Below are 12,677 nucleotides of genomic sequence, written 5' to 3'. Positions count from 1 at the left end.
AGCAACTGAATTGCATCTTCTGGTAGGTAATCCAGTCTGACCCCATGCAGTACATGAGGAAGTGCTGCATTGCTGGAGGAGTTGTCTTTCATTAATGCGGGGCCCTAACCATCTGTTGAGGTGTTTGTAGAAGATCCCATGGCACAATTGGGAAGAGGAGCAGGGAGTTCTGGTACCCTGGCCAATGTTGCTCTTGAACAGACACCGCCAATAAACTGGTCATTTATCTTCTGCTGTGTGTGGACCTTGCTGTGTGCAAAGTGGCTGCCTGTACTCCGAGTAAATCATTGGATGTGAAGTGCTTTCACACGGTCTGAAGCCGTGATAAGATGCTATAATAATGCAGATTCTTTTTTCCTTATGTATTTTATATTTAATTTTATATTGAAAAGTATGAACAGTTATGTTTTATTTCTAGTTACAGTACTTGACATGAACATAAACCAGTTCCTTAAAAGCCTAGGCTTGGAACACCTGCGGGATATTTTTGAAAGGGAACAGGTAGGTGAAAATCAAAGCTTTTTCAGCTTAGCGAGGACATTTAAGAATTTGAGTAGCTGTTTTCTAAGCTACAGGATTTGACAATATGCTACAATTTTCAGATCACTTTGGATGTGCTGGCAGACATGGGACATGAAGAGCTGAAAGAGATTGGAATTAACGCCTATGGGCACCGTCACAAATTAATCAAGGGCGTTGAACGACTGCTTGGGGGGCAGCAAGGTAAACAGAACTACTATGTTGGCTTATTCTGGGTTGGGAACTGCAGTATTTTCATGTAGCTGCCTGGACAGCATTTTAAAACTGCAAGCCTAAACTTTATGGCTCAAGAAACTGAAGTGTTTAGACCTCAAAGCCTTCTCCTCACTAATATTGTGAAATGCCTCATCGGATATGAATTATTTAAACCCTGTTGTGAAATTTGAAGCCTTCCAAAATTTAACCTTATGAGTTTAGCCTATTCCTGTCAGCTTTTTGTTTTGATTGCATATTAGACAGTTGGTTACATTTTGGCACTTAAGTGTATAAAATAAGATCAGCAAGTCACAGTCTGTAGAACATTGGATCAGTAAATGCTTTTCTTCCCTTTTGATCATTAAATCTGCCCCACATTCCAGAACGTTCTTTGTCATTCAGGCACCCCTTACACAGGAGCTTGTCTAATCTTGATTGGTTCTGGGGAATTCCATGTTCTTCTATCCTGATGCCCACCCCCTTGAGATGTCTGCTCACCCCTTGTGCCTGATACCTGTCTTTGTGCTCAGTAAGATTGCTGGTTGAACTATAATCGGCTAACGTTGATTGCCCTCTTCCCAGGTACAAATCCTTACCTGACTTTCCATTGTGCCAGCCAAGGAACCATTCTTATTGATCTCGCACCAGATGACAAGGAGTACCAATCTGTGGAAGAGGAGGTACTGTTAACTGTATACCTGTTGGGTTTGGGAACAAAAAAAGCAGTGGTCTTTTGCTTCAAAGTGCATTAATTCATGCTCTGGAATTCCTTCTCTACACTCCTCCACCTCTCTACCTCACTCACCTCCTTTAAGACCCTGCTTAAAACCCACCTCTTTGCCCAAGCTTTTGGTCACCCCTCCAAATATCTCCTCCTTTGGCTGGGAGTCCATTTTTTCAGTATGTCTCTGAGTGCTTTGGAGCATTTTCCTATATCAAAGGTGCTATATAAATGCAAGTTGATTTATTACAGTTCCATAGTTCACTGCATAGGTCACTTTAAACAATAATTTAACATGGTTAATTCAAGTTCATACCTCTAATGTACACTGTTCTGTGTATTGTGACCTCCTGTTCAGGTGTGCATCTGCAATGATCAAATAACTTTGTGGACAATTAAGAGTGTCGTGTACATTATTTACATAAGAACATAAGAAATAGGAGCAGGAGTAGGCCAATCGGCCCCTCGAGCCTGCTCCGCCATTCAATAAGATCATGGCTGATCTGATCCTAACCGCCAATCAATTACATTAGCACTTTTACATTAAGTGTTGGAAAATTAAATCAAAACTTAAACAGATGATGTCAGTTAAGAGTTCTAGCCTTCAATAAGCTGGAACACTGACCTTGAAGGTCAGTTTCAGTCAAGCTGAGGCAAATTTTTCTGATAAGGGACCCTACTCCAAAATTGATGGAGCCCAACAGACGCCAGAAAAGAAGTGTAGATAGAAATAAAATAGATGTAAAGGTGAAAAGAATAGGAGAAAGGGAGGTTGGAGACTCATTAATTTATCTGTACGCTGCTGTTATTTGAGCAGATTAGTGCTGCAATGGGATGTATTTGTTACCCAATGTGCGAGCTGCTGACAGTCAAAGGGTTGAACAATTATCAAATATTCATGGGTAATGCCAGAAATGGGGAGGGGGAATCTCCAAATTAATTTTCAGTTTTAACTCTCTGAACACTAACTGATTGCTCCAATGTTTCTATTCAGTTTTCTTGTTTTGAGCATTTATAGAGAAAACTTTGCTTTACTCTGAAAGATTGTTTGAACTGTGGGAAGTTTATGAAGGTGCGATTGATAACGCAGGACACTTCACCTGCAGCCCATCAGTCCCCATATTGAGGTGGTAGCTACCTGGGGAAGGTTTCTAATGTATTAACCTGGGGGGGGGGGGGGGCGCGCGCGCGCTGTGTGTGTGGTGGGGTGGCGGTAGTTAATAGAATTGATTGGCAATTCGTAAGGTATGTGCTGTAGTATTACGTTTACAGATTTTCTCTTCCTGAACATTAAGAAAAATACATTTTAAGCAAGATTCTTTGGGCTGTAGGCAGCAGCCACATGAAGGGCTGCAGATTGTTTAAGAAGTTTTGGACTCTTACTCTTGTTAATGTGGACATCAAGTAGCATGGTCCCTGAAAAGAAATCTAATTTAAGCAGCACTAGCTGTTCTTTTCCTCTGCTCTCACTGTTTGTTGCAGGCAGTGGTAGGCAGGTTCATCGTTGTCTGTTCTGAAATAAGTATCTTGTTCAGTTTAAGTTAGGAAGCAAATGCAACCATAATTTTAATTGGATTTTAATGTAATGTAGATTAAAATAGCTCTTGTATTTTTGGTTGTATGTATGTTCACTAATCAAAAAAATTAGTGCAGCTATTGGTACGGTTTCCATATCTTTTTGTTCAAAGTGTAAATGTGTTTGCTACATATGGCAAATTATTATGGAACCAATGAATATTTTGTATGATGGTAGTTCATAATTTGTTGAGCTATTCGGGCATCCTTTGTGGTGAACGCGCTTAATGCTGTAGAGGAAATTAGTTACTGTCACTATAAGTAATGTACAAACTTGGTGAGGTTTAATTTAGCACATCATCATCGGAATTCAGCATTTACAACAGTTACTACACTTCAAAAGTACTTCATTGGCTATGAAGTGCTTTGGGACGTCCTGAGGTCGTGAAAAGCACTAAATAAAGGCGAGTTCTTCCTTTCCTTCGCTTTCTTTGCTTTCTTTCCCTTCTTTTCCTTTTCTTTCTGCAAAATATTTGATTAAGTGCTATTATAAGAAACAATTTAAATTTATACACGCTGCATCACGTCCCCAGGACATCCTAAGACATTGCAGCCAGCGCATTATTTTCAAGGTCTAGTCCAGTTACGGAGGAATGGTTACTGACAAAGATGTTGTTCTTTAGATGCAAAGTACAATCCGTGAACACAGAGATGGTGGTACAGCTGGTGGAGTTTTTAATAGATACAACATCATTAAGGTAAGAAGTTACTGTATTTGCATATTTTAATGTTGAATATTTTGTAGTGGTTGTTATGAGTTTTTTATTTAAACAGAATTTAAATGTTGAGAAAAATTTGTCTATTTTAAATTGAAGCAAGTCATTTTGGGACTTTTGTGGCCATGAAGACAATTGCTACCTTTGAACTAATTATTGAGAGAAAATTGGATGCAACAGTGCATCATGCTGGTGGCAGAGAGATGTTGGTCTGTCCCTCATAAAGGCACAAACCTCCTGAGTATCGATCCTTTTTTCACTGATTTTTAGCTCAGACCCACGCCTCTGAGATTCTAGTATAAGTGAAACCATTTTCTTTGAATTCATGTAACTTTTTTCCGTTTTTAATTTTTTCTTAAAATGCTCCCTTAAAGAAGCAAAACGTCTCCTGGAGTCAAGTGTCAACATTCACCTCTGCTGTTAACACCTACTCTCCCGCACTTGTTCAGCCTTTACATTCAAAGAGAGCATTGCCTGCATCTCATGAGGAAAATAACCCGAGATGCTGTTCATTTAACAATTTCATGGCGCTCTCTCCCACTATGTAGACAGCCTCTTTTGAGTCTCGCCTCCTGTCCTTTTTATCCCAATATCAGCACAAGTTCTCTGCATTCCGCCCAGAGAAAGTTTATTTTAGTTGTCAGTTTTGTAAGGCGTCGTTCGGTTTAATTTTCTTCTTCAGAAACGTCTTTTGTTGCATTAGAACTCGCAGAAAGGCACTTTTCTTTTTTTATTCTTCATTGAGTTCTTGCAAACTTGCTTGATGCCCTCAGGCCTGGTTTCTTGACGGACACCAATTTGCTCTCTAAACAGCTTAAATCTTCAATGGCACTTGTAGAACTCATAGGAATTTCTCTGCTAAGTTCAGCAATATTCTGGCTCTATTTTGAGTAGCCTGCCGAGAGCTAATTATGGGAATGCACCCTCTGGGGGAAAAAAAAGAGAGAGCAGTTGGTCCATACTATTTTCTGATTATTGTGGATACCTCCTGATAGCAGACTCTCGTGATTTGTCTCTTTTCTGCTTTCTCTCAGTACTGTTCCTGGCTCAGTGCAAGGGTTTGAAACACCCAACGCAATCCTTCAAATTGGTTTCTGTCTGCAAGGATGTTACAGCCAGGCTGTTCTCCTTGTAGGATCTCAGAATACAGCTCCATTGATCAGCTCCTGCCCCAGTGGAGGGAAGTCCATCACTTTATGGATCTGGCTGGAAACCTCTGTGGTTCTGTGTGTATAGGGCAGGTTTTCTGCAGTCTAGACAGTTAGGTACAAACCTTTCAGCAAGCCCATTACTAATCAGAAGTTAACAAACTTGGTAGCAGAATGCCTTTCCTCCTATTACTCCTTTTATGGGCTGGGGCACATCAGGGAAAGGTAGAACTCATTCTGTTTCTGCAGTAACCATTTCCTGCTCCTGCATGCAAAGGAGTCTTCTCAAACCCATTCATAAGGCAAGCCATCTTGCTTTTACCAAGTGTCGGGCTGACGTGGCAGCCCAAGATCATAAACGCTTTTGGCTCAGCAATACTCCCAAGCCCAAGTGGAAATGTGGGTTTTAGGAAAACCGCCCTGTAAATTCTGCACTGCTTTGGTATGATCCTGTACATGGAGATCGAAGGAAGAGGAATGATTAAATATCTGATTTGATATTATTTGAAGTTCAAGCTCCACAAACCGAGCCTCTTCCCAAAGAACTCGCATTCCTTCAGACCATGGCAGTTTGAGAATTTGAATTCAGTTTAAAAATAAAATCTGAAAATAAAAAGCTGGCATCAGTGAAAGTGACTATGAAGCTGTCGAATTGTCATAAAAACCTAACTGGTTCACTAACATCCTTTAGGGAAGGAAGTCTGCCGTCCTTGTCTGGTCTGTGACTCCAGACCCACGCCAATGTGGTTGTCTCTTAACTGCCCTCTGAAGATGCCTAGCAAGCCACTCAATTGTATCAAACTGCTTTGGTTCATGATTAACATATAGAAACATACATAGAAACATAGATTAAAGCTCACCACCACCGCCGAGCAATTAGGAATGGGCAATAAATGCCAGCCTTGCCACATCCCGAGAATGAATAAATAAAAGCACCATATTAGAGCAGGGAACTTCCTTTATACTAATAAAGTTCTGAACCCTTGCTGTATTTTAGGCCACATGCAGCTATGTCTGGAACAAGAACTGAAAGTGCGGCTCAGAATTAGGCTGTATTTTATATGTTGAGGGATGGAGGAAGGTCACCTGGATTAGATGGGTGTTGGAGGTAGATATGGGGGTGGTGCCCAGTATGATTTGGACAGGTTGGGTGATTGGACAGATGCAGTATAATGTGGATAAATGTGAGGCTATCAACTTTGGTGGCAAAAACAGGAAGGCAGATTATTATCTGAACGGCAATAGGTTGGGAAAAGGGGAAGTGCAACGAGACCTGGGTGTCCTTGTGCACCAGTCGCTGAAGGTAAGCATGCAGGTGCAGCAGGTGGTTAAGGTAAATGGTATGTTGGCCATCATAGCGAGAGGATTCGAGTACAGGAGCATGGACGTCTTGCTGCAGTTGTACAGGGTAATGGTGAGACCACACCTTGAGTATTGTGTGCAGTTTTGGTCGCCTTATCTGAGGAAGGATGTTCTTGCCATGGAGGGAGTGCAGCGAAGATTCACCAGACTGATACCTGGGATGGCAGGAATGACGTATGGAGAGATTGGGTTGATTGGGCTTGTATTCGCTGGAGTTTAGAAGAATGAGAGGGGATCTCATTGAAACTTATAAAATTCTAACAGGACTAGACAGACTAGATGCAGTTCCCGATGGCAGGGGAGTCCAGAATCAGGGATCACAGTCTAAGGATAAGGGGTAAGCCATTTAGGACTGAGATGAGGAATTTCTTCACCCAGAGAGTGGTGAACCTGTGGAATTCTCTACCACAGAAGGCAGTTGAGGCCAATTCATTAAATATATTCAAGAAGGAGTTAGATATATTTCTTAAGGCTAAAGGGATATGGGGAGAAAGCAGGGACAGGGAACTGAATTTGGATGATCAGCCATGATCTCATTAAATGGCGGAGCAGGCTCGAGGGGCCGAATGGCCTACTCCTGCTTCTATGTTTCTATGTGCCAGAGGACTGGAGAATTGCAAATGTTACAAATGCAAATGTCAAAAAAGGGTGTAAAGATAAACCCAGCAAATAGAGACCAATCTGTTTAACCTTGGTGGTGGGGAAGCTTTTAGAAACAATAATCCGGGGCAAAATTAACAGTCACTTAGACAAGCGTGGATTAATTAAGGAAAGCCAGCACAGATTTGTTAAAGGCAAATCGTGTTTAATTAACTTGATTGAATTTTTTGATGAAGAACAGAGAGGGTTGATGAGGGCAATGCGGTTGATGTGGCGTACATGGACTTCCAAAAGGCGTTTGATAAAGTGCCACATAATAGGCTTGCCAGCAAAGTGGAAACCCGTGAAATAAAAGGGACAGTGGCAGCATGGATACGAAACTGGCTAAGTGACAGGAGACAGAGTAGTGGTGAACGGTTGCTTTTCGGACTGGAAGAAGGTATATAGTGGTGTTCCCCAGGGGTTGGTATTAGGACCACTACTTTTCTTGATATATATTAATGACTTGGACTTGGGTGTACAGGGCACAATTTCAAAATTTGCAGCTGACACAAAACTTGGAAGGATAGTGATAGACTTCAAGAGGACATAGACAGGCTGGTGGAATGGGTGGACATGTGGCAGATGAAATTTAATGCAGAAAAGTGCGAAGTGATACATTTTGGTAGGAAGAATGAGGAGAGGCAATATAAACTAAATGGTACAATTCTAAAGGGGGTGCATGAACAGAGACCTGGGGGTATATGTGCACAAATCATTGAAGGTGACAGGGCAGGTTGAGAAAGCGGTTAAAAAATCATATGGGATCCTGGGCTTTGTAAGTAGAGGCATAGAGTACAAAAGCAAGGAAGTTATGATGAACTTTTATAAAACACTGGTTCGGCCTCAACTAGAGTATTGTGTCCAATTCTGGGCACCGTACTTTAGGAAGGATGTGATGGCTTTAGAGAGGGCACAGAAAAGATTTATAAGAATGGTTCCAGGGATCAGGGACTTCAGTTACATGGATAGACTGGAGAATCTGGGGTTGTTCTCCTTAGAGCAGAGAAGGTTGAGAGGAGATCTGATAGAGGTGTTCAAAATCATGAGGGATCTAGACAGAGTAGATAGAGGGAAACTGTTTCCATTAGCAGAAAGGTTGAGAACCAGAGGACACAGATTTAAGGTGATTGGCAGAAGAACCAAAGGCGACATGAGGAAAAACTTTGTTACACAGCGAGTGGTTCTGATCTGGAATGCACAGCCTGAAAGGGTGGTGGAGGCAGATTCAATCATGGCTTTCAAAGGGAGTTGGATAAGTACCTGAAGGAGGAAAAATTGCAGGGCTACGAGGAAAGGGCAGGGGAATGGGACTAACTGAAGTGTTCTTGCAAAGAGCTTGCACGGGCCGAATGGCCTCCTACTGTGCTGTAACCATTCTATGGTGTGTTCAAATCCCTTTTGGCCAAAATGTGTTTAAAATTCTTCTCAGATTCAGAAAGTTGTGAACAAGAAACTTCGGGAACGGTTCATTCACCGACAGAAGGAGGTAGCAGAGGAAAATCATAATCATCATAACGAACGGATGCTCTTTCACGGTGAGTCAACAGAGGCTTCAAAATGAAATATAACTTGCATGCTCATTGTAAAGCAAAGTCGCTGTCCTATGAGCCCGTGCTGATCTGTTGCTCACTGTTACTAATGTTTTTTTTGCCTCTTGCCTACTCTGTTACTATTCTTGCTCCTTTCAAGCATATTGAGCTGCATTTCAGACCAGGGTTTAATATAAATAGGAGATCATATTGTACAAAATGTAAACTGGCAGGCCCCCCTCCCCCACCCAAAATAAATGAGATGGCTGATTCTTAGTTTGTGATTGTTGAATTGCAATTATGAAGTCAAAATGTCACACAACTTTTTTTCCCCTACACATTCAGTTTATGTCAAAGCCATGGGCAAGAGAAAGATATAAAAAGAAGCACTGCTTATTCTAAAACCAGATGGATTGTGGATTTTGTTGTTTATTTGAGCTTTAAGAAGTCCAGTTAGAATTGTAGATTGTGATTATCTTTACATAGTGCCTCCGGGTAAATCAGTAGCGCTGCTGTCCCTTCTGTACAAATCTTTCAAATCAGTTTATTTAGACTTTTTTTTTCCTCATTGCATAATATTTATGTGCTAGAAAAAGTCCTTCCTTTCTTTGCGGTTTGCTCGTCATCACCTCTTACCGTGCTGGAAAGTGCATGATTGTTTGGACCAACCCTGTGCATGAATGTTAGTGGCATTGGGCTATTTTCTCTCTATAAACACCAGCCGGCCTCTCTGAATCTGGCGGGTTTACGATGAGGTTGCTGCTTGGCACACGGGAACCAGCTAAGGCTTCACTGACATCAATCCAACACCAATATAAAAGCAGCTAACGTTGCTTCAATGGCAAAAAGACAAAGTGATGTAAGCATTGTATTTAATCTGACGAAGGGTCATCGACCTGAAACGTTAACTCTGTTTCTCTCTCCACAGATGCTGCCTGGCCTGCTGAGTATTTCCAGCATTTCTGTTTTTATTTCAGATTTCCAGCATCCGCTGTATTTTGCTTTTGTATTGCATTTAATTCTCCTTCCTCATGTTCACTAAAGGGTCCTAATGCGTTTCCCTTCATCTAGCGCCCTGACAAAACACTTAGATTCATCATGTTTCAGTGACCAGCCTTTCAATTTGCCTTTCAAGTGCAGATTCTGTTTTTTAACTGCTGGAGCTGCTGGACCGGCAACATTTTAATTCTTGTAGTTTTATTTTTTGTAATGGGTAGGGCAATATTTTGGAGTGGGATTATTGTATTGTAATTGTGTGTATGTTAAGATAATATAAATTATATATTTTCTTTCTAGGTTCTCCATTCATCAATGCCATCATTTACAAAGGGTTTGATGAGAGACATGCATACATTGGTGGGATGTTTGGTGCAGGGATTTACTTTGCAGAAAATTCCTCTAAAAGTAATCAGTATGTCTACGGCATAGGTGGAGGTACTGGATGCCCAACCCATAAGGATAGGTCATGTTACATATGTCACAGGTAGGGGTGATGCTTCCTCTGGAAAATTTTTCAGTTTTTTTTAACATCTGAAATGGAGCAATTGTGACTGATAATTCAGTATGCCATTCAATTCATGAAAAGAACACGTTACCTTGTGTCTCTCCACCAACATCACTAATACAGATTATCTGGTCATTATCTCATTGCTGTTTGTGGGACCTTGCTGTGTGCAAATTGGCTGCAGCGTTTCCCTACATTACAACAGTACACTACACTTCAAAAGTAATTAATTGGCTGTAAAGCACTTTGGGACATCCTCAGGTCATGAAAGGCACTATATAAATGCAAGTCTTTCATTCTTTTCTCAAATCCTGAGAGCTTCATGCCCTAGTGATACATTGGGAATCTCAAGTTAAACCTGTTTTGTCATAAGTAGTAAACTCTTTCCTTCTATGTGTTAAAATAATGGGCGTTATATGCTTTGTGAGCATCCATTATTATGCACCAAGAGTATGAGTTTGTGATCTTAATCCACAGGAAAATTTAGTATCCTGTCTGCAAACCCATTCTGAATCAGAAAAAACATTCTAAGCACGTGTTATGTCCTTGTGTTGTCCCCCACATAGCATTTAGTATCAATAATAAGCAGACTAAATGAACCAGGAATTATCAACTGGTAGAGCAACTTTCAAGAGAACTTATAACCCACTCTGTGAAACACTAAATATAGCTATGAGTAAACAGGCACAGTGCCTATTTCTGTTGTTGTAGCTTTCTTCCTCTGAGGCAGGCATGAGGCACAAATGGCATCCTTTGTGACTGTGACAAAGGTTAACTATCCCTCCTCATCCTTCTCGACCTTTCTGCAGCCTTTGACACGGTTGACCACACCATCCTCCTCCAACTCCTCTCCACCGTCATCCAGCTGGGTGGGACTGCACTAGCCTGGTTCCATTCTTATCTATCTAATCGTAGCCAGAGACTCACCTGCAGTGGCTTTTCTTCCCGCTCCCGCACAGTTACTTCTGGTGTCTCCCAAGGATCTATCCTTGGCCCTCCTCCTATTTCTCATCTACATGCTGCCCCTCGGCGACATCATCCGAAAAAACACCATCAATTTCCACACGTACCTTCATGTTCCAACTCTACCTCATCACCACGTCTCTCGACCCTTCCATTGTCTCTAAATTGTCAGACTGCTTGTCCGACATCCTGTACTGGATGAGCAGAAATTTCCTCCAACTAAGTATTGTGAATATCAAAGCCATTGTCTTCAGTTCCCGCCACAAACTCTGTTCCCTAACCACTGACTTCATCAAGCTCACTGGCATCTGTCTGAAGCAGAACCAGACTGTTCGCAACCTTGGTGTCATATTTGACCCCAAAATGAGCTTCCGACCACACCAAGACCGCCTATTTCCACCTCCAGAACGTCATCCGACTCTGCCCCTGCCTCATCCATACCCATTACCGCTAGACTTGACTATTCCAATGCACTCCTGGCCGGCCTTTCATGTTCTACCCTCCGTAAACTTGAGGTCACCCAAAAATCTGCTGCCCGTGTCCTAACTCGCACCAAGCCCCACAACCCTCCAAGATATCGCTCCTCTAATTCTGGCCCCTTGAGTGTCCCTGATTTAAATCATTCAATCATTGGTGGCTGCGCCTTCAGCTGCCAAGGCCCTAAGCTCTAGATTCCCTCCTTAAACCTCTCCGCCTCTCTTTCCTCCTTTAAGACGCTCCTTAAAACCTACCTCTTTCTGCCCAAATATCTCCTTATGTGGCTCGATGTCAAATTTTGTTTTATACACTCCTGTGAAGTGCCTTGGGACGTTTTACTACGTTAAAGGTGCTATATAACTACAAGTTGTTGTTGTTGAAGAGTGCAGTTGTATGCCCGTCTATATTCCAAGTTCTTGTTTGAGCTGCCAGTCTGCTCCCCGGAGGGCTCAGTGAGCTTATCTTGTAAGTAGCTGAGCCATTCAGCCCAGCAAACTGCGACGTTCAATTCTCAGTCTGTGATAAGTGAGCTGGTCTCAACTGGATGGTGGTGGGACTGCCTCGGCACCCTTGGGTTAGGGAGGAGACAAATCATCTAGGCTTCCTGTTCCCTGATCGCTATCCAGCAATCCTGTTAGAAGTGCCTTTCTTTGTCAATGTTAAGGACAGTTCTGGCTTAACCATGATGGTCCCTAAAACTGAATAGCCCGCTTACACATTATCAAAGCTCACGCATACATAAGGTACCAGAAGGTGACTGGGGCCTTTATTCCAGCAAAGTGTGGACGTCTTCAGGAGCAGAGGTAAGAAACTTGGCAAAGGAAAAACTGGAACCAAGACTCTGAGGTTGTTGCTAAGAAACCCCTTTCCCTATGTCTATGCAATTTTATAACCTTTAAAACTGCAGTGACCTAGAAATTGCGGTCGGAGGCATGCCTCCGGAATACGCCTCCAACCTGCGAAACATTTGTGAAATTACCTGCTGGCACCCAGGCTGCGAAGAATTGCGGCCTCAGGCCTCGAGGCGGAGGGCAGCGTAATGGCCCACGGATCCTAGGGATGCAGGCGGATTGAAAGCGTACCTGGGATCACATGGGCCCAGTCCTCCAATGACAAAGGAGAATTCCATTGCAATTATTAACTAAGCGAATCCCCTAATATGCAATGGAATCCCGAAACGTAAAAATTAAACAATTAACAATTTAAATTTTAATCTTAATTACCTTCATTCCACCAAACTCAATAAAAACTTAATTTTTTGATAATTTCACATAATTAAAACTGTAATCTGGGCCAATATTTGCA

At 42.0% G+C, this 12,677-nt stretch overlaps 1 protein-coding gene across 4 annotated transcripts in view; it reads left to right on the top strand.

Moving 5' to 3' along the window:
* tnksa (tankyrase, TRF1-interacting ankyrin-related ADP-ribose polymerase a) overlaps positions 1–12,677 on the top strand; it is a 205,264-nt gene that overhangs the window by 179,864 nt on the left and 12,723 nt on the right. For 3 of the 4 annotated variants that reach the window (XM_085983225.1, XM_085983213.1, XM_085983203.1), the window contains 6 exons: positions 419–501; positions 603–723; positions 1,318–1,415; positions 3,655–3,729; positions 8,329–8,434; positions 9,725–9,911. In XM_085983225.1, the coding sequence (XP_085839351.1) occupies positions 419–501; positions 603–723; positions 1,318–1,415; positions 3,655–3,729; positions 8,329–8,434; positions 9,725–9,911 (670 nt within the window). Of the gene's footprint in view, positions 1–418; positions 502–602; positions 724–1,317; positions 1,416–3,654; positions 3,730–8,328; positions 8,435–9,724; positions 9,912–12,677 lie in introns of those variants that run through there. The other variant, XR_015077716.1, reaches the window with a different exon arrangement.

The sequence above is a fragment of the Somniosus microcephalus genome, chromosome 1 (assembly GCF_052327205.1).
Source record: "Somniosus microcephalus isolate GS21.2 chromosome 1, FLI_Smic_1.0, whole genome shotgun sequence".
NCBI lineage: Eukaryota > Metazoa > Chordata > Chondrichthyes > Squaliformes > Somniosidae > Somniosus > Somniosus microcephalus.
This window is presented reverse-complemented; position numbering and strand designations above follow the sequence as displayed.